At 41.5% G+C, this 24,631-nt stretch overlaps 3 protein-coding genes and 1 pseudogene across 3 annotated transcripts; 3 read left to right on the forward strand and 1 right to left on the reverse strand.

Annotated features, from left to right (window-relative positions):
• Window positions 1–228: 228 nt before the first annotated feature.
• Window positions 229–4,172, forward strand: LOC112560865 (histidine N-acetyltransferase-like). Its single transcript, XM_025232960.1, has 4 exons — window positions 229–333; window positions 643–908; window positions 2,514–2,747; window positions 3,020–4,172. The coding sequence occupies exons 2-4, from the start codon at window positions 666–668 to the stop codon at window positions 3,572–3,574; spliced, it is 1,032 nt and encodes a 343-aa protein (XP_025088745.1). The 5' UTR covers window positions 229–333; window positions 643–665; the 3' UTR covers window positions 3,575–4,172.
• Window positions 4,173–5,373: 1,201 nt separating this feature from the next.
• LOC112560534 lies at window positions 5,374–8,406 on the reverse strand (annotated as a pseudogene).
• Window positions 8,407–14,633: 6,227 nt separating this feature from the next.
• Window positions 14,634–20,390, forward strand: LOC112560606 (histidine N-acetyltransferase-like). Its single transcript, XM_025232539.1, has 4 exons — window positions 14,634–15,263; window positions 17,671–17,904; window positions 18,430–18,663; window positions 19,007–20,390. Exons 2-4 carry the CDS (start codon window positions 17,731–17,733, stop codon window positions 19,541–19,543), a joined length of 945 nt encoding a protein of 314 aa, XP_025088324.1. The 5' UTR covers window positions 14,634–15,263; window positions 17,671–17,730; the 3' UTR covers window positions 19,544–20,390.
• A 2,106-nt stretch (window positions 20,391–22,496) lies between these two features.
• Window positions 22,497–24,259, forward strand: LOC112558898 (histidine N-acetyltransferase-like). Its single transcript, XM_025229649.1, has 4 exons — window positions 22,497–22,684; window positions 22,784–22,971; window positions 23,344–23,577; window positions 23,912–24,259. Exons 2-4 carry the CDS (start codon window positions 22,795–22,797, stop codon window positions 24,257–24,259), a joined length of 759 nt encoding a protein of 252 aa, XP_025085434.1. The 5' UTR covers window positions 22,497–22,684; window positions 22,784–22,794.
• The last annotated feature ends 372 nt before the right edge of the window (window positions 24,260–24,631 follow it).

The raw sequence follows: 24,631 nt of genomic DNA on the forward strand, positions 1-24,631 counted from the left end.
CCAGCAACATAAACTGTATAGCAGTGTCAGTAAAATTTTCAGTAACAGCAAAATTAGGCACATTATCTAATAATTTATGCTTTCAACATCCTAGTTAAATTCACAATATTTTATCACCTCTTTGTCACCGGCACTTCCTCATCATCCGGGCGACTTACGTTAGCCTCCGGTCTACGGAAATGCCATTGATAGGGGAGCTAACTCTGACGACTTGAGTCAGCAGACAGACAGAGTGCTCCATCGTGTCTTGAACTTCATTCATGCGATAGTGATTATTAGTCAGAAAGATTGGTGATAAGGCCTGCATTCTTAACCCAGTGACCTACATTTAAGGTCAGTGGAAATTCAAATGCACCTGTCCTAGTAGACGCTTTAACTACTCCAATTTCAGTTTAGTTCCAAAAGGGAAGGGCTGGTTGGCCATCCTTACACTATACCTCACCCACAGGGTTACATCTTAATACTCTTTTTCTTTACTAGCTCGAGCACTCATCTTCATCATTTAAAAAAATCTACCTAAAGGTTCAATTTACATGGGAAAATGAATAGCGAATTATGGGAATATTAAGGCATACATTAGAACTGACCTACCAGTTCTGAATTAGATTATCTAGCTCATTTTTCCTGGACTGATTGAGACAGCCCGGTGAAACGAATAACAGACAATGACGACGGCAAGCAGCATGAAAGAAGACAGAGGTGAATGCTACACTCCACCACAATGTCCTGCTCCGAGATCAGAGACGGAAGAACAGCGCGTGTGCTTAGCCACATTAGAGGACAGGGACCCCGTCATTGCCATCGACAGAGACATCTTTCATGGACGAGACTTTCTTCCGGCGATTTATCCTTCGTTAGTACAAGGCCAAGGTGTTTACAGTCACATTTGCAAGATAGGGAACCGAGTGGTAAGTTTACGTGCCTATATATACGTACGTGTGTGTGTGTTTTGCGCCCGTAGATATATGTAGATAAACCATTTCTGTGTATTTGTTGTGTACGAATATTGCATATATATGTGTTCACATATAAAAGTGTGCATAAATGCCATAGGTAAAACCGTTATAATAGTAAATTAATGTGTATGTAGGTTTGTAGGACGCAATATAACATGATTTGTTTTAAAAGTTATCTCCAGGATCTACCAATTAAAATATCAATAAACCGCCTCAAATCTCGTCTATCTTCAAGCTGTTGAACAAGGCAAATAATGTGGTCTGATGTACAGTAGTGTCGTACTGCATACAATGAATGCTTTATTGCAGATCAAATCGCTTAATGTATTTTTAGATGTCAGACAGGGGAAATAAAATTGAATGTAGTCATCATTAACAGCAGCTGTGGTGTCGGTGGCAACAACAAAGCAACAAAACAACATTCACAACAAAGACACAACAAAAACAATGACAACCACGCAACAAAAGCAGAATACTGTTTTCTTATGTTAACACTTACTTATGAATGTATCACAGAAGATAAAAAATGTTGACTTCCAGGTCTAAGCGCGTGCATCTCTTTTTCCATACAGTTTCAAACATTTCAGCACTGCTTTCACTGTATCAACAGTCACTGGGGACTAATGTTCCATAAATATATATACATGTATATCTTCCACACTCACAACTTATTTTAAATCGTTTAAAAAAATTACACAAACAAAACACAGCTGACCTCTACTTGGGGACAGACTATACTCTAAATGCCGCAGTCTGTGGGGACCAGCGACCTCACTACTCAATAAGTCACGGTCTCTGGGGACGAGCGACCTAACCTTTTGATATATCACACGCTGCCTCTTAGGGTCAGACGTTATTTTCTGGGCTAGATACTCCAGGATACTAGTAAAATGTGAACAACTCACAAAACAAAAACTCTTCAAATATTTCATGGCATCTGTCAGGTCCATTACTCTGTGGCATTAGCCTGACACAAACACTCACGGCCCGCCTCCCGGCCCTCCACTCCATGGCCCATCTCCCGGCCCCGCAGACTGCGCTTAATGACAGTTACAAGAAAGAGAACACATTACTTATTCATGTCTTTTAAAGAAATAAAGGAAAGAAGTCAGCATACAGAAAGTTCGAAATACAAAAACCTGAGATATACAAACACCGCACCTCTCTAAGTAGACGCAGCCTTTCACTCCCCTATACACAGTGTCCCTCCACTTGTCTCATTGGGAACTGAAGCGCTGCCCCATAACAGTTAACTATATCGTCTTCCCTCTTCCTTTCCAACTTCTAAAAAAAAAAAAAAATCTGTTAGTCATTTAGCAGGTGCGCTCAGCCACCATCGCTTTAGTGTTAGCAGCTTCGAATTTTTTTTTTTCTGGATATGAAGGATGCAACACAACTACATGTAGATGTTTCCTGCTTTATAAAAATATTGTAACCAAAATCCCTTGCCTTCGTTTAGCTGCTGGCTTCTGTGTCATGGTGTAATTTTATCTAAGTTCTATCAATCCCGAGTGTGAAGGAGAGCTTATACAATCTGCCAACCGATGTTGCCTCTAGGTGAGCTTTACTTCAGTGGAAATTGTGGACGGAGGACAAACCGTGGTGACATCAGGAGGCCGCGTGTCTCCAGACTGTCGTGGTTCCGGTGTGTACGGGCGATTCATAAAACAGGTGTTGCAGAACTACACCTCATTGCCAGGAATCAGGTATCTGGCCTTCACAACGAACAACATTAACATGGACGCCAACGGAGCAAAAATCCTCAAGACGCACAAGCTAATCCTAGAAAAGGTACTGTCTTTGTAACCTAATATAATGAACCATATGCCTGGTCCCTCAAGGGGTTCTTTTTGTCACGTGTTGTTATAATGTCACCCTCTAACCTGTAACCAGGTATCGGTGCTGTGGTGCTGAGGATCAGCTCTCATGGGCTTTATTTCTGAGCACACTGTCCAGTTTTGTCTTCATTCACTCTTTTATGATTTTCTCTCTCGTTCAGAATTTCCCTGACTCTTAAGCATCTTTATTACCGGTTTTAATCCGTTTTCATTTTTCTGAAATAGGAAATCTTTACCGTCGATGTAGATGGTTCTGCAATGGACAGCAGTATTAGTGAGGAATCCCTTCCTGGGGTGAGAAGCCTCACCGAAGAGGACATCAGAAGACTGCTGTCAGCGGATCCTGGACAACTGCGCCATCTGTTCCCCGAAGAGAGGATCGTCTTGGGTTGGAAACCTTTTCGCTTGATGGTTTCCAACCTGCACCACCTCCTCACTTACTCATCGTCTCCCCGACTGTTCCTGGCCAGCATCGCTGGGAACGAAGATGTGATCTCCACACCGTTGCTGTCGTGCGGCAGCTTCTACCCTTGCAAGCTTGGCGTCTGCTACATGCTCGACATGTTCGGAAACGGAAACACCCAGCAGCTTCTCACGCACTTCGAATGGCACGTGCGACAGTTGCATGGTATTGTGGGAAAGAGCAACGCTTTGTTCAGTGTTTTCTTTTCTAGAAGCGTCGAAGGTGAGATGAAGCTGATGCGAGAAAACCACCCATTCATTCACGATGTCCAGCATCCGCCGTACAACAAACTTGTGGTCTTAGAGCAAGAATTGTAGCCAATGTCGTGATCATTCGTTTGTCTGAAACTTTGTCACGGTCGTGATGTGGTTATTGATAATGTTTTGCTGACGATTATGTGGCTGGGTGACGGTCAAAAGGGATTTTTTTTTTCTCGAGGCCGTTAAGTCTCCGTCAGTGAGCTATGCATTGCTTGCTGGATCTTATTTCAGAAACAATTGTTTATCGCAAACATTTAGTGTGGGCAAATGTTGGACACACGATTAGCTAAAGGCAATCAATAAATGTATTGAATAAATTATTCTGTGCTGTACACAAACAGAACTAATTCGCAGCAGCTAATGCCATTGACTGATAGCGCCGCCCCATAGAGCCCCTGTTTGTCTGCGAGCGTTGTATCGTGCCATATTTTATTTTGGTTATTGCTTCTGATAAAATGTTATTGTATTATCTATCTTAATAAAGTTGTGTAATTTGTATATGGAAAGCCGACTTGGGAAGTAAATATCGCCAGTTTCAGACTATTGCCAAAATTTTGTCTCCACTCTCCCTTCTATAAAGGGCGGTCTAGTGGCGTCACTGTTAGCGCCTGTCACCAACACAGTGAGGGTTGGACTTCATGGGTTCAGCTCTCGCCTCGGGCACGCTGTTCTTTCTCTGCATGTGTCATTGTTTACATGGCTGGCTGCCTTGCCATGATATAGCATTCGTTGCTGGCTGGACATAAAACACTAATTCCCCCACCCCTTCTATAAACCTTTTTCTTATTTTTTTCGTCATTGTCAAAAACTGTTGTATTCCTGTTCATTACTGTTATTCGAAATACTGAAGGGTTTTATGTTAATGTTCTCTTTTAATTTTTTTTTAACATACGTTCCTTACGGCTTTTCTTTTACAAAACTAAGACTTCGAAAACATACATACCGCAGCGTGATTTATCATAAATAGTTGCTGCCTTTCGTCTTTCTGTCATTAGCTCCTTATTCTATTTATTTTTTTTTTGTACTTTGGTAAGGGTTTGAATATTGATTTGGATGGGGACTAACCTTGTTTATGCAGCATACATCGTCAGGTTGCAAATCTCCATGTTTATTCGCAAATAGCTTATTGACTGATAGATAAGGATGCAGTCAGGTGCACTCAGAGGGTTCGGGTGCCGTGAGGACCGGTTGCACAACACAACACTTTTAGGCCTCAGATCTGCTTAGAAAATCAGTTATTTAAGAACACAAGCATAACACAATTTTAGAGAGTTTTAACACTAAAATTATTTTAAATAAAACTGTTTATACCAGACTTTCGGTCTAGCCAGCACAATGTTTCACATACGCTAAATGGCATTGGAATGATGCTTGAAAAACATTTCTAAATTTGATTCTTTAGAATAATTTCAAACTTTTAAAAGGCGGTACAGTTGCTGGTTGAAATAATTTGCTTATTTACCAAAATTAAGTGACATTTAAAAAAATTTAGCTAATAATTGTTGTTAAGTTGAAAAACCTTATGCCCACATCAAAGTATAGGGTTGCGAAAAAAAAAAACCTTGAACATATATCATAGATTGTAATTTTGAATATGCATTTTATTCCCACAAGAGCAATTGAGAAAAGACAAATGATTCAGGACGCCCCTTTCTTGCTGTCCTCCCGACGCTGCCACCCATTCGGTACCCAGGTGTCTGAACTATGATATTCAAGATTTTATCACAAGTAATCAATAAGCTTAGTCACAAATCGCAAAATCCATTCGAAATTAAAAAGACTTTTAAATAACTAAAACAAATTTAAATAAGTACAACAAAAATATGAGAGTATTTTTCACAAAGAAAAACTCAACATTTTAAATTCCTGTATTTATTAACCCAATTCAATAAGTTAAGTAGGTATTTTGCTAATTGAAGTCAAGGAAGAAATTTAAAATAAAATTATCATGTCCATATTCCCGAAGATTCGAGATGGTACTATAAGACAAATAAATAATACGTGAACTCCATAAGTGCTTGTGCTGACAAAACACACAACTACACACACAAGAGTGGGGGGAAGGGCCACAGTTTTAAAAGACAGATCACAGAATTTCTAATAAAGTTTATAAGCGGGCAAACTTTTGTCAACATCTGGTCCCATAGTCCTGGCAATTGTATTGGGAAACAAGTTTGGACTTCGTACATTGACTGAAGTTCAAATCTCCCGAACATCTGGTCAAAACCACTGGTTTTCTATGGCGATCACACACAACTTTGCCAGACTTGTAAAACATTCAACAACAATGGTTTCATGTGACCTTCACATAAAACTTTGCCAGACTTGGTCAAACGACATTTGCCACAGTTAAAAAGGTCCTCAAAAATTCTCCCAAAACATAGCATATGAATAGGAAAGCATATACTAATATCATCAAACTTTAAAAGTACAATTGCATGTAACCGTTGAACTTTTTAAAGAACTTTTGTCAGTGTCATCGATAATTTTTTCTGAGGAACCAAACACTTTATGGAAAACTACAGAAAACATACTGTTATTGTCAGGTTGTGTGTCACAAAAGCAGCTGATAAATTTAATGTTCAGTGCATCCATCGACAGGCTTCTGAAGTAAATAAGACCTGACTATTTCTCTATGACCATTTATGAAAGTTATAAACTGTGTACCACAAATATTTTAAGTCACAACATACAAGTGAGAAGCACAGAAGACTGGGGATACACGAAGAACAGCAATAATGAGATGAAACCGGAATTCCAGAAATCCGATAACTGTACCACAGAGAAAGAGATTTTAGACAAGAAAAATAAAGAGTAAATTTCAACTTGAACATGTTTCCTGTGATTAAATTATTTATCTATTTTGGTAAATGAAAAGTTTCACTTCAATAGCTCCAATACACAAGGAAATGCAGGAAATCATTTGGCGACCTCTAGATGTGACCATAGCAACCTCACCTGGAAACCAGTCTGCGTGCAAGGGACAGACCAGTCCTCAACACCATCCGGGCGTCCAGGTTCCATTGTTGAACATTGGGTGGGCGCTGGGCTCTAAATGAAGCCCTCTGGAAGGGACCAGAAACTTCCAGTGATACTCCAATCGAGCTTTCAGGTGGCTGACAAGGTCAAGGTGATCCTGCGAGATGTCGTAGTTCTCTTGGGGGTCGTTGATGACGTTGAACAGCATATAGTCTTGCAAATCGACATCTCTCTTGAAGTTCTTTTCCTTCTTTATCTCCGGAGGCGCGAAGTGACCATCCCTTTTCTCCCTCGCGCCCTGCACCAGCTTGTAAGGACCCTGGCGAATGGCGGACGAGTCGTAGACATCATCTATCTCATACAGCATCTCGTACCGAGGTCCTTCTTTGCCCATTTGCAGCGCCTGCCACTGGCTGACTCCGTCGATGTCAGAAAATTGTCTCTCTTCTCCCTCCGCGGCCTCGAGGAAGGTCGGGAACCAGTCGCTGACGTGGATGAGGTTGTCGCTGGTGTAGCCGCTTCGAGCGAGGAGCTTGGGAGCGTGGAGGAAACCAACGGCACGCGTACCACCCTCCCAGTTAGCACCCTTGAAGCCCCTCAGGGGCCAGTTGCTGGACGGGACATCCTTGGTGCCCCCGTTGTCCGTGGTGAACAGCAGCAGTGTGTTGTCCATGAGCCCTGCCCTGGTCAAGGCTGCTGTCACGTTGGCCACGGCCTCGTCTAGGGCCGCGAGCATGCCGCATTTGACCTTCCGGTCTTTGTTGCCCTGCACGTGACTGCAGAAGCGGTTGACATAATGCGCCGGCGCCTGCAGCTCCCCGTGCACGGCCTGGAAGGCCAGGTACAGGAAAAGAGGCTGGGAAGGCTCGTGGTCGCGAATGATTCGGATTGCCCGTTCGGCCAGCAGCCAGGTAGAGTAATGGCCGCGGGCCGTCCAGTCCACTTCAGTGTTATCACGGAAATCGTAACCATCCAGATGCGCCATATGAGTAAAATAATCCTCCTTGGCGTTGTAGTATCCGTAAAAGGAGTCGAACCCGCGGTAGGTCGGGGTGTAGCGCCAGTTGCAGAAGCCCAGATGCCACTTGCCTATGGCGTGGGTGGCGTACCCCAGCTTCTTCAACGACTGCGGCAGAAGAGTCACATTATCCGGGAGGAACTGTGCGCGGCCTCCGACGATCGTGTCGTGCTGCAGCCCCAGGCGGTGCGCATACATGCCGGACAGGAAGGCTGCCCGTGAAGGTGAGCACGTGGGGTGCATGTAGGACTGGTTTAGCACCACACCTTCCCGGGCCAGGCGGTCTAGCGTGGGAGTGCGCATGACCGGGTTGTTCCATCCGACTTCGTTCCAGCCCAGGTCGTCGGCCATGAGGACCACGATATGGGGCCGAGATGCTGTCGGCGTCGTGTCTATGCCTGGAACCAGCAACAGCAACAGCACAGGCAGCATCGACATACAAGATAGCGACTGACACCCGAAATTATTCAGCACTACTCTGTATGTCAGGACCATTTTGTTTTTGTTTTGTTTTTTTTAAACGCTGCTGTGATGAACTGGCCTCAGTCCGATGGCTGCGGTGTGCGAGCGAGGGAACAAACTGACGGCCTCGCTCAGGTGCGTCCTCATGCACACTGACATCAAAAGCAGCTGGTGCGGAAAACGGATCGGGTGTAATATAATAGTCAACACAAACTGACTTGGTGCGTCATCCCGGTCACCTCCCTCCACTCACACGGTAAACCCTCCTTAACCGCACCCTACCCCCTGCTTCCCCCGTGTCAAGGCAATGTCCTCTAGTGTGCAGCATGTGCATTTTCAACCCAAAGCAAGATGTCTTCAGTACTAAACTCATATAAAGGCGTCAGCACCCAGACCTAGTGCCCTCCATGATCTATTTCAAGGTTGGATTAACCAGAGGAGTTATGCGCTTGGCTTACATCTTGCAGCTGTTGACATTTGAATATATTGGCGACTGATCGGTTGAACGGAGGTTTTTAATGCTGCTTGTTGTTGTTGTGGCGTTTTTTGTTTTGGCATTTTGTCAATTGCTGTTTATGTTGTAAATTTTAAACAGTGTTGTTAGCTTGGAATGACTTTGCAAAGTTATGCGCGTATAAATATTTATCATAACTTTTACTCATATATAAAGTTACTTAGCGCCTGGCTGGAGGTGACGTATGCATGCTTTTCCTGTTCAGTAATGAGGTAAACATTTTGCTGCATTCTGCACATACATAGTACGTAGTGTGAACACATAACCATATATATTAAAAATTATTGATTTTATATTACTTCATGTCGTGTTATATATATTATATGTGTGTAAGAAAATCTGCTAATTCCTATTCCCAGCACGAGTAACCATCACTGGACTCAGCATTCAAATTCCTCCTACGTTTCGAGATGAAATAAATTATGTTTGAAATGAAGAAGCTGCTCTTGGGGTGGGTCTAGGGGTTGGCAAGTGGTTCTTACTAGGGCGCTTACACCACCAACACCTTCCCTATCCCCATGCGAGTTCAATACAATAAACTTCCGCAAGGTCTCATATAGAGAAGTAAGGATAGCAGGGTGGGTGGAGGTGAGACCACTACTAGAGACCTACCCGTACAGGGCAACGCCTTCTGTGCACCACCTGTCTGCTTCGTAACAGCAGTGTCCTCAGTCCTCCCTCTTGGGGGAGCCTCCCCTCCACCTCCCGCTCCTGTATACCGTCTGGTACACGATGTGCTCATTGATCACGAAATTAATAATTTTTATCCCCCTTCCCCTTTATATTCTTCCGAGAGAGATCGGGTGTTCTTGCATGGATTCAGACATTAATAAACAGCCGGTGGGGTGTCCCGAGTCCTCGGTCGACTGTACTCGTGTGCATTAAAAATCAGATATGTGGGGTAGTTTTTAATCAGATTGTTAATTTCCCGCAGACAGCGTGATTTTCAAAACATTTCCGTGACATTTATAAACCACAAAATAACCAGAATGATGTGTTGCTTTGTCATCACTAGCCTCTTGTGTTGCGTGCCCAGATTTGGAGGAAACGGTGGGTGGATCAAGGAGCAGGTCCGTGGCTGGAAAGTTTGCATTACTCAGAAATGAGTAACCGTTACCAGGAAGGATAAAGTCCGCTGAAGGAGAGAAATAAACTCCCGTCTTCCAAACGCCACGCTCTAGATACAGTGAACCACTGACGTCTATTGCGCCGATCAGTCAGTAATACATAACTTTACATTGACATCTGTGCAAATCCACACCGTTTGTTCAATCTTTATCAAATCTGTCAGCAGCAATATTTTTTTACAAGAAGATCGTGGACTGTGTTGGTGTCTGCTGCTGTACCTTTGGTTTTAATATATAATGATAGCCGTTATAATACGTTACCGACAGCTCCAAATAAATAAACGAGGTAAAGAAATCTGTCCTGATACTCATCTCTGAAAAGATCTACCATGTAGAGCAAATTGTGAGGTACGACCTCTACTTAGATTGTGACAGCTTACTTATTTAAGAGGGCATTCTCTGTAAGAGAGCAAAAGTCAGAGAGAGAGAGAGCAAAGGAGCATCAGCGTGATTTTTTTCCCCCCTTCATTCAAAATTCTTAGTTGCATATGTAAAATTCTGGATGGAATAAGCGTGACTCAAATGAAGTAGTAAATCGGAAGTTGACAAAATAGTCACGATTGGGACTTTGCGAGTCATCCTGTCCCTGACAACATCAGGTTCCTTGATTGCGACCTTTTGTGACAAGGAGTCGCTGTGTACTCCGCCCCCTCCTCTAGTCCCTCCTCTCTCCTATGCCCCCCCCCCTTCTTTTCTTTCTCCTTCCTCTGTTGACCCATCAAGCTGAACTCTTCGTTATGCACAGCATTTGAAAATAAAACAGAAGTTAACAACACATGGTGGACCTCACTCACTAAGCCACTGAGATGGAACCTGCACACACACACAAACACACAAACACACATAAAAATAAAGGATTTTACTAACCACTAACGTGGTTTATGCTACTAGAAGAACATGTAAGTATTTAGAATATTTGTGGTCCAGAAATTATGACTGTATTGCTTATGGCCCAGATGTATACTCAAAGAATTGTGGTAAATAAAGGAAACAATATGTTCAGCTGACATATGACTGTATTGACTGCAATTTTCTTCTCTGACATGCAATTTTATGATGTCAAAGAAATAAAAAAATGTCTTTAGCAAGCCTGCTATTTCCGAGTGCAAGCAGAGAAAACTCTTTTACACAGTGCAGACAATAACTACCAAGTTTTAAAGCTGAAAAAACCATTTTTGAAACTGCTCTTGGGTGTTAAAAGTGTTTCTAAGTGATAAGTTCATATGACATAAACACTGCACGGAGAACACGCACGGGCATATAAACAATGTGCACACGTGTACATTAAAAGTCATTAAAACATGCACGTGCGCACACACACACAATCAGAAAGAGAGCAAAAGACAATGAAAAAATATGGGGGTTGAGATGAAGTTCTCTGTGTGAAGGTCAGAGTTCAGATACAGGTACAACACTTACTTCGGCCTTAATGCACCACCTGTCTAGTTCTAGTTACAGCTGTTGACTTTTATGTCCTTTACATCCCCCCTCACCCACCCAACCTTTTCCACACACACACACACATACACACGCACACACACATACACACATACATACACACACATACACACACATACACACATGCACTTGCCGTGTAGAATTAGGTTTGCTCACTGTTTACACACCGAGGCAACAGATTTCAGTTCCCCTCCCCGCCCTCGTGTTCATCATCATCATCAAACAAATCAATGTCACACAGCTTCTAATGACCCACAGTTTATGAAGTAGCTGACAGTCTGTGCCTGGTATTCGATCAGCTGTACACCAGAGCAATATAAATTAATCATCTAGCAAATCAAACAAATAAACACACAAATACATTTAATAAAACCCTTATAATGCGCGGTATATTTTGCACTCAAAATGTTAACGGCAATCGCTCGGCATGATCATTTCATTTTTATTATATTTCCAAACTCATTCTACCGTGATAGTAAAGACTCGAAACACGCTATTAATAGTTTGGAATGTGATTTCTGAAAAAAATGTTGCAATGAAGGACAACCAGTCAGTCAACAAGAATTTTATTTCTATGAACGCGTGACTTCTGGGAAAAAATGAATCACAGTTAACTGACGCACGCTGGTAAAGAGACAACAACAAACACGAGGCAGGGGGAGCGGTTATTTCTATTTAAAATCATATCACCCTCGGATCGACCCCGACATGACCTATACGTACTGATCCACTTAAGATGACCTCTTCCCGACAACGAAAGTCAAATCGACTCAGGCCAAATAAAGTTCCTGAAGAGTGACATCTGCTCCCGGACTTTACAGTAACCGACCGTCTCTATAAAGAATAATGAAACCAAAGGCTTTGTAAAGATTCATTAGAGAGAAAATCGTGTTTATGCACCATTGTGAGATTTCAACCGTCTGCACGTGCACTCAGTACCAACCTCCAAACTAAAGAACAATGACGATAAAGGCTGTTTTCTTAGAGGGCAATCATTGAAGAGAAAGTCGTTGTCTGATTTTTTTTCTGTGTATTGTCAAGTCGGCATTTTTGTTAAGATGGTGGCTGAGCTTGCTTAAAGAACGCCTGGCTCTGTTCATGATATTTGACATTAACAGGTACTTTGTAATGGGAGTTCGATTCGTCTTTTGTGCTTGAATTGATTCGACTTTATGTGTTGGGAGGATATGGTCATCACAGGTGTAGTTTGACTCAGGCGGGTGATAGATGACTGGAGCCGTATGGTTTGGGTCGCAGTGATCAGTGACCCACTGAACAAGCAGTCTCTTTTAGAATGTGCTTAATTTTGCTGTGATTTCTGCAGATATAGGGTAAATGGTCGGCCAGAACCAGTCTATCTCAAACTGTACTTAATTTTTTTTGTCTATACGCGAATTCATCAACAAGAAAAGTCATAACAGAGTATACACTGTTAGTCGTTAAGTTGGGTTGGGTAGGTAGTCCTTACAGACATGACGATTATATTGCGAAATATGTCCGTAAAAAATTGTTTTGGTCGTAACTGTGGAGGGATCGTAAGGTGCAAGGTTGTAATTTTACGGTTTTACTGGTTGTTAACATTTCCAGAAGGCCTTACAAATATACACCTTTGTCGCATTCTTTTTATGTGGGACACAAGTGTTGAGCAAACTCTGGAAACTGTAACAAATTTTCCAGAAATGAGAAAACTGTTTTGGAACAACGTGGTATCTGTCTTGTCTTGTAAAACAGCCAACCTGGAACATGCCTTTCCAGACTTCAAAGTCGTATCGAGTGATGGGGGACAACAAAGCTTTCGTCACCAACACCTTTGACCCCATCTTTATTCGTTGTTTTTTCTCTCCTATCGGCCATTTTCTAATGTTTTTTTTTTTAATGCTGTTCAGATTTTTTCGGCTGTAAACATATTCGAGGTTGTGTTCTCTGAACCTAACAAATTGTGAAAAATCTGTTACCACATTAGTTTGCTGTGAAATCTACGCTACTAAAAACTTGTTAATCCTTTCATTTCTCATTAAGGTGAGATATTATGTATGCGCTACATGTTTTGAGAACTATTAAAGTTTTTGAATGTACTTAAATTTATTGAATGTAAACAGTGTGTAGACATCATTTGGAGATGTCAGTATCTCGATTACTAAGTAATCACATTTCTAGATCTGTTACTTTAACTTCTATCTGTTACTTTAACTCAGAGAAATTGTTTTTACTAGTCTTCACACTCATTTTTAAGACCTTTAGGGATTTTTGGAAGTTATGCCACTTAGGTATAAAGTTACGTCCGCCTTAAGACCTATGACCTTACGTGCACACCATTACAATCAGAACAACATTCGTGCATGTCGTCACACATCACTTCTGTTGATTACAGTCACGTGCTCCAATCTGGAAGTGGTTTGCACTACTTTGAAGGAATATAATTAGCGGCTACCTAAAGATGCGAGACACTCATTTTGCAGCCTTTTATAAGTTATTATTGACACGTATCAAGCTCGTTTGACATTTAAGGACTAATCAACATAAGAAAGGATAACTGCAGCTGTGACACAAATGTGCCGAGGCGTTTATGCTCCATACATTGCTTCCAAACAATAAACATCGTTTAGTCAATCAATACACAAACATAATACATAGCTGTTAGACTTCAGTAACAGTTTGCAATACTTACCTAAAAGTACCGAGGATGAAATTTAGAGGCGAGCTAATTATCTTCCCTTGTTCGTCCGTCTCTGTTACTGTCACACTTGCTGTATAATTTACTATCCCCCTCTACTCCCACCACTCTCCTCATATGTTATGAATCATCAACAAAAGTCATCAGCTAACATATCTATTTCCACCCGTTATGCATTATGCACGTGCGGTCGCACCTGAGAGGTGTAATTGTTTACTCGCTGCAGGTTTTTCAGAAATGGTGGGAAGCATTATATTCCTCCAGCAGAGTATGTGCTTGTGACGATTCTACAACTGGTGGGGAGAGCGGCCAGGGTTAGGGTGGACAGACAAAACACCAGAAAAACCCATTTTTTTTTCTTTCTCTCTCTTTCTTGAGTGACTGGTCAAACGTCCACTCTCCCTCTCTCTAATAATTTGCTGTGCTTTGTTCTGGCCTAGACATGACTGGCTCGCGATAATGCTCACGAAAGGAATGTCTCTTTAAACTTAATTTAGAGGATTTCAATGTTGAAAGATTATGGACTAAGTAATGATTCAAGTTTTCAAGCTGCTTACAGATGTACACAGTAGAAACTTTCAACACAGACAGAGACATGACATCTGTAGTGACTCATGGTCATTATGACATGGGGAAGATACAACCCCATTTACAATACAAAATTGCACGTTTAAGAACAAGCTGTAAGCAAATGGTCATGAGTCATATTCTCTTTCCAAATGGGCATGACTAATTCATGTAGGTATTTCCTTACTTTTCCTTCTAGATATACATCCACATAACTATGAGTAATTGAAACATTACCTATTGAATAGCATGGTGTGTACAGCTGCAAGCACAGACATATAAAAACAGTATCTTTACATTAACTTAACTGCTTTTGACTTTGAAAAGGATTCGAGGGAATGTACTCAGTAGACTCCTGAGTTTGTAACAAAATATTTTTGAAAAGAAAAGTTCGTCGCGGGGTCGTCTTTCTTCGCCTGGCGAGTGAAAGATGAGCCAATGCGTGTTGAGTACCGTCCTTTGTGCTCTAAACAGTCGGGCTGAATAAGCCGACACATTCACACGCATCCACCCCACCAGTCTTCACACACGTATACACGGGTGTATCCACCCACACACACTCTCTCTCTCACGTGTGCTTACAATCACCGCCCGCTGGCGTCCTTTACACAATCAGTGTTTGTTGACAAGTCTGTGCTAGTTCGCTATATTCTCTATTAATTCATATCGTCGACAATATTTTGACTCAGTCGAGTACACAGTTCAGGGTGGACAGGTCGCTGTGGCTGACGCACGTTTCAAGTGTCAGAGCGAAGCAGACGAACTCTTCAGGATTCGTTTCTCGAACTTCCCTGTACAGACACGACTTATTTTATCTTCGTTGAACTGAAGATTCAACAGTGTGTGTAGAAAATAAACAAGTTGAGCTTTTGCTGTGAGTCTTGATAAAGTGTCTAACCAAGCAAGGTCAAGGTCTGGGGTACCTGGCCGGTCATGATGCAAGGGAGGTAAGTCGTGTTTTTGTGCATGGTTAGCGATGAACAAACTGATGTAAAAATAATAGTCTACAAACGAACACTAACATATTATCGACAAAAAAGAAAATATTTCTTATCGGAACATTGTTTCTATATTGTGGTGTATGTTCTAAGATAGAAAGTATATTTGAACTGAAGACAGGATGTCTACAAATCTTGCCGGACCCTGTACTTCATGAGCTGTGCTCTGAATTATTTTTAGCAACATAACTGCAACAACAATAACAGCCAGACACACCAGTCAGGAACTAAACAGTTATCAAAGGGGCTATACAAATTTACTGTATTATATTATAGATACCAAGATAATGTGTCATCGCTCTTTATTTCCAATGTTAAAACCTAAGAGTAAGAGACAGCAGCGTGATTCGAGCAGTGGCGTAGGAACCAGGGGGGCAGCGGGGGCAGCCGCCCCCCCAAGGAAAATACAGGGGGGGCAGGAATATCCTTTTGCCCCCCCCCCCAATATTTGAGACGTAATTCTCACAAAGAGCAAAGAACTGAAGAAAGGTAGGGGAACGTAGAGAGGAGACGGTCATCACCGTCACAAAAGCGGGCCCTGAGGCAAGTGGAGGCTCTAACACCTCTGACGATCTGGGACAGTCCGTTGGTATTGTTTGCCATGCTAATTGCAGGCTGTGTTGAAGCCTGAGCGAAGAAAGCAGCCGGACAGTACATCGGTACATCGAGTGTCGTCTCCCTCCCCCCTGCCCCATAATGCGACGCCTTTTCTTTGGCGGTTTTCGTTTGACCAACATAAAACATCCCCCATCCACTCGCTGTCACCCTAAAATTATCTGCTATCGCTTACAACCAAAGGGGCCGCACTGGCCATCGGGAACACAGAAAGCCAGTAACGAATTAGTTGCATACCAATACCCCAGTCTTGCCAATCAGACAGGAACCCTTACACTTTGTGAAAAGCTAGCCAAGCACGAGGACTTCCATCTTACTAGACACCAACGGTTTAGTGCGAAGTGACGGCTTTGACTTCACCTAAGTAAGGCAAAGACTCTGAGTCTCTATATTGGTAGTTTTCTTTAGAGACAGAGAGACTGGTATTATTGCAATCTACGACTCAGGGGGAAGTGCATAAGTAACATTTCTAAAACTACACAAACAACTCTTTTATCATCAACGACTGTGGCTGGTACTCAACATAAGTTATCTGTGTTATAATATACTGTTTGGTTTGTATATATGTGTCCGTGTTTTGGTAGATGGCCATAGAACGTGTCGCATCGCTGGCTCAGCACCGTCGGGTAGCGGAGCGAGGAAGGGGTGGCCCTGCGGCCATTCCCACCCTAGTTCGTCCCCTGGCCAACGGTGGTCTGGCCAGTTTATGGCCCTTAATTATAGGGTAGCCTTGCGTCCTTCCTCTCTGGTCTCTTTGATTCTCTTTGGGTGGATGGGGCTATTTTCCCAGGGTGTGCGGACACCAAGTTCAGGTATAGGGCTGTGTCTCTTTGTAACGTGCATTATCTCGCGGACGCTGGTCCCTGTGGTAGGGAAAGGTTCTGGAGGTTTCTCGAAGCCTATAGAAACCTGCCACACAGGACTGGGAGGACGGCGGGGCGAAGAGAGTTTTTGCGGTGGTGGAGAGACCTGTGCCCGTCTCTGGGAGTAGTCGGGGTTTGCCACGTGCTGTGTTACTGTCGCTGGAACTGGCGCGGTGTCTAGAAGAGGGTTCCAGCAACCAGCGTATTTTCCCCGCGTTTGTTGTGAGATAGAACAAAGCGTGTCACGAGCCGTTGGGTGAGTAGGCTTAATTAATCTTTACCTTTGTTTTTCCACGCAGTTTTTCTTCCTTAAAACAAACAAAAACATACCTGAGAAGTTCCATGACACAAACGCGCTTGAATAACTGTCTCATTATGCGTGTATTTAAAGAGAGGGTTGATCTGCTTAATCTGGACGAGATTGCAATGGAGTTCATTTATAGAAATCACCGAAGACGCAGTTTTTTTGGCACACTGACTTGCCAACCTTGATTAATATGATTTATATGATTATAACGTTTATCACATTTCTTGTGAATGCGTTAGCCGGGGAGTCATTCTTTAATTTGTTTTTTCTTATTTAATGCTGCTTGCCTTTTAACAATAAAGCAGCGTGTTGTGATGCTACCACTGTGTACGTGCGTGCGTGCAGTACCCCCCCCCCATCCTTTTTTACGTAATGTGCGAGTGCGAACGCCGTTCACTGTCAGCAGGGAGTTTGCCCCCCCCAACGCCGAACATCTTCCTACGCCACTGGATTCGAGAACCAGTCGTTCTGTAGTTGAAGGTGTGCACTGCAGGTTTTTATATTCTATGATCTTTCCAAAGATTTTCATTTAGCTTTTCTCTTGTTATTCCTTTATCGTGGCCCAAACCAGTGCAGCGCAGTAAAGCAGCACAGAACATCCTAGTTGTTGGGGTCACAAGTGCTGGCTAAGATGGCCGAACAGGAGGATGACGAGGTTTGCGAAGCGAAACTTGATGATCGAGACTCGGTGATGGCCATAGATGACGACGTGTACGATGGCATCGACTTTCTCCCGGACACCTACTCCAGTCTCCTGCAACAAGAAGATGTTCGGTGCTACCTTTACAAGAGAGATGGCAAAATTGTAAGTAGAATGAATACCTTGGCCGTTTTTGGTTTTTCATTTTCAGACCCCATTTTAGTAGGAGAAGTAGTAAGCGAAATTTGCCATAGACCAGCGATAAAATATTGAACAGTAAGTGGATCACTGTCTCTAGGGGATGGCACGTGAAGGGTAAAGGTCAACTATGTCGTTGAGCCTTGATCAGGTTTTTACTTCTGGGTGAAGTCTCGTCACTATTCCGGGAAGCCTCCATCCGGTGATTCTTTACTCTTAATAAGTCAACCGTAAAAGCATCCAGACTATGGCACCCTGTTTTGAGAAGCAATGATTTTTGATTATAACATAACATTAATAATCAGAACAACAAATATCAGGATGTTAATTATTTTAATGATAATGACGATGATAATTATAACGGGATAGGTCATTGCACCAGAGTGAAAGCAAAAGTAAAAAGATTAATAAATTAATAAAATTCTAGTAAGGAAGACGGAAGTATAACTTGTTTTCATGTAAAACTAACTTTTAATGGGTTGTTTATTGCAGATTGGGTTCATGAGCACTCAGCTGATCAACGGACGACAGACGCTGCTGGTCTCTTCAACAAGAATAGCAAAGGAGCACAGAGGTGTAGGAGTGCTTAGCCGCTTTAAAGAACTCGCTCTTTACAAATATTTGGATGATGTTCTGTCAACAGCACCCAAGCTTCGCAAAATTACTTTTGCAGTCAGTGACAGAAAACTGATGGAAGATCCACAGAACGAACAGGTTGCCATCAAGGTATGTCGAAAAAAAATTTAAAGATGTCATTTTTAATGTGAAAAATAAATATCACTGATATGAAGTCAGAATGAAGTCAAACATTTTCTTAGTCTGCTTCATAAGCAGTAAGGATTTTTGATTTTTTCTTATTTTTTTTTACCTGATATTTTACTTGTACATGCATATCTTAATTGTTTTGCGATTAATTATTAAGATTACGCTTCTATATCTACGACTAAGTCAGTAGTCGACTGTCGCGAACAGATGTTTGTCGTGGAAGTAGAGGTGACCTGAAGAAACAAAAAAAAAATAACTAAACAATAATGACAATAAAACTTACTGTGTGTATATTCTGTTTCAGAAGCTCGCGAGTTTCAAGGGGACAATGACTAATGGGAGCCTTACAGAAGATCTTCCAGAAATGAGAAAACTCTCACTCGATGAAATGAAAGATATTTGTAAGAATGCCGAGACACGCCATCTTTTTCCAGATGGAATAATAATTTTAGGGTGGAAGCCATATCGAATCATGGTCGAGAATGTAGCTGTATTTACACATCACAGCTCAAACCGCGTTTTTCTAGTAAACAAAACCTCAGATAAAGAAAGCCTTCCACGATTTTTTTCAGCAGGCAGCTACTTTAGTTGCAAGAAAGGTATCTATTATATAACAGATCTTTTTGGTGAGGCAAGTAACGAAGAACTGCGAGGGCACATAAATTGGCACATGAAGCGGTTATATGAGAAAGCCGAAGAGACAGAACAGGATGTTGTCTTCAGCATCTGTTATTCTCCAAATTTAGATGGCGCTGTGGAGAATCTACCTCTGTGTTATGGGCTAGAAAAAGCAAATCTTTGTGTGACAGAAATTATTGTGATCGAACAAAATCGTCCCTGAACAAAGCGCCAGTATGTCGAGGACAACAGTCGTCAGTACCTCTCAGAAATGGTCAGTCACCATTAAGTCTTCCTAAGGGTATGTCTGGCCAAGCATTTCCCTTGAAGAAATAATACTTGTCCTTTGAAAACCTTACAAGATGTCCTGTAAAGGCGCCTGTGTGACATTAGCATAGATGTATCAGGGCTCTGTTCACTTTGTCCAATAGCAGCACATTCAACTATAAAAGAGGAATGAGGACGATGTCTTCACTTTGTCGAACTAAGTCGGTGTCGACTGTTTCCCACACCATACAGTGCAGTAGGGGTCCATTTTGCTGTGCTTGGTGTGGAAAGCGGAAGCCAACTGGTATCTGTGACTGGCAGAACTTCTTGTAGAATAACGGATGTATGTCACAGGTCGGTGGATGATAAGTGAACAGAGACGAGCGTAGGTCACCTCGACTACGAACGATGTTTCAGAGGGGAGTACAGGATGGGGCGGGAAGCTGTGTGTGTTAAAGGAATATTATAGTTTGTTTGCTTTTATGGTTTCGTTTTGTTGTATTTTGTGTTGGTTTATATTAGTGTCGGGTGTGGAGCAGCGAGCAGACGGAGAGTGAGTGACGTCATCGTTTGTGTGTCTAGCTCCGCCTTCAGGTCCGCCATGTTTGTTATGGTCGTCATGAGTTAATTAAGCGATAAGAAATGTATGCACTCAAACCAATACAGAGTTAAAAACATAAGGGGTAACAAAATATTTGAATTAGAAGCAAACATGCAAACAGAAGGGGACACAAAAGTCCTTCTCTTTAGTGGTTGATAAAAAAAACCCTATTAAAATCTTGAAACAGATGTATAAAACGTGAATGAACGCGATGCCGCCATTTCGTCATACTAGTAGGTATGGGTCGAAAGCTTCCCGCACCAAGCAATTCAAAATGGCGGAAGCGGCTGCCAACTGCATCTCAAACTAACAAAGAGCTATAAACACGTGGTTGCAAAATATGGGTCGACCGCTTCCTGCACCATGTGATGAATAATGGTGGGAGTGGCAACGACATGGCATCACAAAAAGTATGAACTAGAAATGAATAAGATGCCTCCACTTCACCATCCTAGTAGGTCTGTCGACAGCTTTTCGCTCACCAAAAGATGCGAAAAAAGCGGGAGCAATTTCCACATGGCATTTCAAGGTAACCGATGCAAAGTATAAAACTTAATAGGCTTTCAAAAAGCTTATCCATTTATGTGATTATAAAAAAATTATGAAACGATGTCGGACTGGATAATAGACCATTGCTCTGCTTTGTTACGAAAACCTGTAATTTGCATTGACTGTAGTTTTATCATGGAAAACCTTCGCCCTCTTCTGTCGTGTTCGTCTTGAACGCGGGCAGGTACGTGGATTATCTCCCTTCTTTATTTTAAGCAGCATGGATTGTAGCCCTTTGCTGTATATAGGATATAGGAATGCATGGTAGTGAGCATGACTTATGAAAGAGCGTAACTAAACGAAATATTCATGTTTTGTCACTCCCAAACAAGTTAAAATAGAAAGACTTGATGAAGACTTTTTTTGTGAAACTGGGAATACGAGTAATTCCTTGTAACTACAAGGTAATGAATAGGTATTTTCTTTATGATGATGATGTGTACTTATAACGTGCAGCATCAAGACCAAGATAAATCACACTCTTCTATGAATATGTTTGTAACTGTCGGAAAAAGACTGGAGTAAAATTTTAATATTTGGTTGGAAATTTTATATGACTGATGTGTTATACATGTTTGGTTGTTATTAGAGAAGTATTTGTTAGAGTAACTTAAGTGATTGATGTGTTTACATGATCTGTTGTTATTAGATATGGATTTGAGTGGCTTGTGTGTTAGAATTGTTTGCAGCTTTTCCATAAAAGATAATCAAAGCTCCCGACTAATATAAAATGCAAACCTCCTGTACAGGGAATGGTGATTTATTGTGACAAAGAATACATGTGGGACACAGTGAGTGTTCGCTTATGTGCTTTGTCTGTAGTGTGTGTCCCTGACACTTGGTGACCCCACCTGGTGACCCCGACGTGATCTGTCGTGGGTTTGTCTTGTCTCGTGGAAAGTCGGATGTAAAATTGCCTTTAACCCTGTGTTTGTGATCTCCCTTATGATTAGGTGTAGACAAGTTCAAGGTGAAGTTATGTGATGTCATTTAGGGAGGTTTGAACTATTGCTACTTGTTTATTGTTGTTAGTGCCTTGTGTGGGACTTTGTGCATTTACTCCGCCTTCAGCTTCACGGGTGTAAGGGTGTGTAAATTCTAGTAAGGAATTAGCTTCTGTTCCTACTTTTCATCTCACCTTTCTTTCTCAGCTCACTGCTCTCTGTGTGAAAGTGTATGCAGAAATCGAAAGTGAGAGTGGATGTTATCTATCTTATCATTATCTGTCTTAGTTTTTTTAATGAAAAGATTTTGGGTTTTGTATACATAATTTCATACTTTTATATGACTATCTGATGTTTGAATAAGTTAAAGTCCCTTAAATAAATTATGTGATTTATGCGATGGCTTTGAATTGACTATAGAATAGTTTCTGTGTGTGGTGACTTTTGTTGGTGGGTATCTCTTAAACAAAGGCAAAAACAAGAAACGAAGTCTTAAAATCGTTCTTTTGTAAACAACAACAAATGATTGTTTATATTATGTGTCTTAAACATTAATCAGATATTGACTCCGATGATCAGCACAGACTAAGAAAGGACAGTTTATAGACACAAACTAGCACAGATGAAACAGATCACCCTCAAACATAAAGTTAATTATAAGTAGATGATTTCAATAAAATTGTCATTTCTTTCTGTTTTTACTGTCTCAGTTCTATAGTCAATGAGACACTTTAGTAGTTTGAAAATTGATTTTTTAAGTAAAACTGATATTTTTTGTTGTGGTGACAGGAATAGTTAGGACTAAAAGTGTAGTTGTCTGGATGGGATGTAGGGGAAGAGAATTTCTTTGGTCTTTATTATCCTAGTAATAGAACAGACCTATTAAATATAGTTTATGTTATTTTTCAGCCAACGCAACTGCAGTAGCTGAGAATGATTGACCTGTACTTTGTTCATAACAGTTACAAGACTTTTAAAGTGAAAAAAGTCGGCTGACTACAAGGTATCCGGTTTGTCTCTAATCCTTGTACAGGTTAAGCCATTAGAGGTAGACAAGGACTGAGTTTTCACCTCACAACTCGAGAACATTCCCTGTCGACAGACACGGCTGACATGCAGCAGATCCCATCAGATGAAGACGTTTGTGTGGCATCGCTGGCTGACCGAGACTCAGTCGTGGCGATAGACGATGACGTGTACAGCGGCCTGGATTATCTCCCTGCCACCTACCCGTCTCTTGTGGAAGGACCTGGCGTTCGTGGCTACCTTTACAAAAAAGGAGGCAGAATTGTAGGATTAATTGATAGATATATGTATCTCTCACATAGTTTAAATACATTTCTACATAAGTATTTGTTTCTTTTAGCCGAAATATTTTTACAAATCAGATGCTCCAAATGTATCTACTGTTTTTTTTTTTTTTCAAGTACCGTCGAATGTAAGGTATGACACTTTCAAGGTCTTAAAGAGCAATTCTTGCGAGGTACTTTAAGGTCTACAAATTTGATTCTTACTTGTATACTGTTTACTTTTGTTATTTAAAAATAATGTAATTAAATCGTAACAGAATTTTGAATATTTTAGTTTTCGTATGTTAATAACGCAAATCAAATGCAGCATGTAGTCAACTGTATCGATTGTATCTAAACACCTTTGATCCAGGTTGCATTTTTGAACACTCAGCTGATAGACGGAGGACGGACAGTGATACACAGTACAGCAAGAGTGGCGCCTGAATACAGAGAAAGCGGAGTCTTTGGGAGATTTCACAGACTAATTCGTAGCAACTACATCGGGACACCTAACATTTGCTACATTGCCTTAACGGTCACTGATATCACCATGACAGCGATTGGACAGAAGCTTCTAAGAACGTATCGACAGGTCACCGAGAAAGTATGTTACACATTGATAATGTCACCATTTTTTTAATATTTCATAGAAGTAAAGTGTTTCTAATTGTCACAAAAATAACAACATACTTTTAACAAACAATTTTATTTCCTAATAACGTATTTGCTAAAATGCTATGAAATTTCTATTTAGACTTGTGATGTATAAAAAATAATTGGGATTTAGTACTTTTAGAAGAGATTAAATAAAGTTATAATATAGGTATGTTTTGAATGTTTATTGGGTAATGTAGACATATTTCCTAATTATGTTATCCTAATGTCTGTTTTAAAAGTGTTTGCAAATCAAAACTTAAACAGCATTAATTCTATTTCAGACAATCACAACTGTTGGGCTGACATCATTTGACGTTAGTTTCAAAGTAGATAAAACTACAACACTTTTTCCGGGATTAAGAACACTCTCTACTGACGATATGACATCTATCATGTCTTGTGAGGACGGCCGCCTTCACCATCTCTTCCCAGATGGAAGAATTATTCTAGACTGGCAGCCATACCGACTGATGGCAGCTAACGTGCCCCTCATCACCAACACCTGCACACACCGCGTCTTCCTGGCTACAGACGCCAAGATCCTCCCTTGGACACAGGCTTGCTGTCTGTCCCTACAGTCCTGTCTGCAGGAAGCTACTACAGGTGCAGTAAAGGTACCCAGTACATAACAGATCTTTTTGGCGAGGGAAGTGAAGAAGACCTGCGCGCGCATATCACGTGGCACCTGTTGCGATCAGCTGACGTAGGAAACGGAAATGTTGTCTTCAGCATCTATCACACCAGAGGGTTGGATGACATTATCGCAGATCTGGGCAAGACCTTTCCACTTAAAAAATTCAGTTTGTCCTACGAGAAACTGATCGTGTTAGAACAAGATGTGTCAAAGGTCGAACGACCCCGTTAGCAGTCGCATGTGAACAGCAGTCACCCTGTTGTCTAGTGGAGCACCAGGGAATCTCAATCGTTTTGAATATTGTTGCTGATTTTGTGATTGTGGGTGTGGTGATAGTACTGTTTTTATATTGCTTCTTACTTTTATT

This window comes from Pomacea canaliculata, linkage group LG3 (assembly GCF_003073045.1).
Source record: "Pomacea canaliculata isolate SZHN2017 linkage group LG3, ASM307304v1, whole genome shotgun sequence".
NCBI lineage: Eukaryota > Metazoa > Mollusca > Gastropoda > Architaenioglossa > Ampullariidae > Pomacea > Pomacea canaliculata.

Coding starts and splice junctions, on each gene's coding strand:
- LOC112560865 (XM_025232960.1), top strand. CDS start 666: ATGACGACGGCAAGCAGCATGAAAGAAGACAGAGGTGAATGCTACACT. Junction 909..2,513: donor GCAAGATAGGGAACCGAGTG/GTAAGTTTACGT, acceptor TGTTGCCTCTAG/GTGAGCTTTACTTCAGTGGA. Junction 2,748..3,019: donor ACAAGCTAATCCTAGAAAAG/GTACTGTCTTTG, acceptor TTTCTGAAATAG/GAAATCTTTACCGTCGATGT.
- LOC112558898 (XM_025229649.1), top strand. CDS start 22,795: ATGCAGCAGATCCCATCAGATGAAGACGTTTGTGTGGCATCGCTGGCT. Junction 22,972..23,343: donor ACAAAAAAGGAGGCAGAATT/GTAGGATTAATT, acceptor CCTTTGATCCAG/GTTGCATTTTTGAACACTCA. Junction 23,578..23,911: donor ATCGACAGGTCACCGAGAAA/GTATGTTACACA, acceptor ATTCTATTTCAG/ACAATCACAACTGTTGGGCT.
- LOC112560606 (XM_025232539.1), top strand. CDS start 17,731: ATGGCCGAACAGGAGGATGACGAGGTTTGCGAAGCGAAACTTGATGAT. Junction 17,905..18,429: donor ACAAGAGAGATGGCAAAATT/GTAAGTAGAATG, acceptor TGTTTATTGCAG/ATTGGGTTCATGAGCACTCA. Junction 18,664..19,006: donor ACGAACAGGTTGCCATCAAG/GTATGTCGAAAA, acceptor ATTCTGTTTCAG/AAGCTCGCGAGTTTCAAGGG.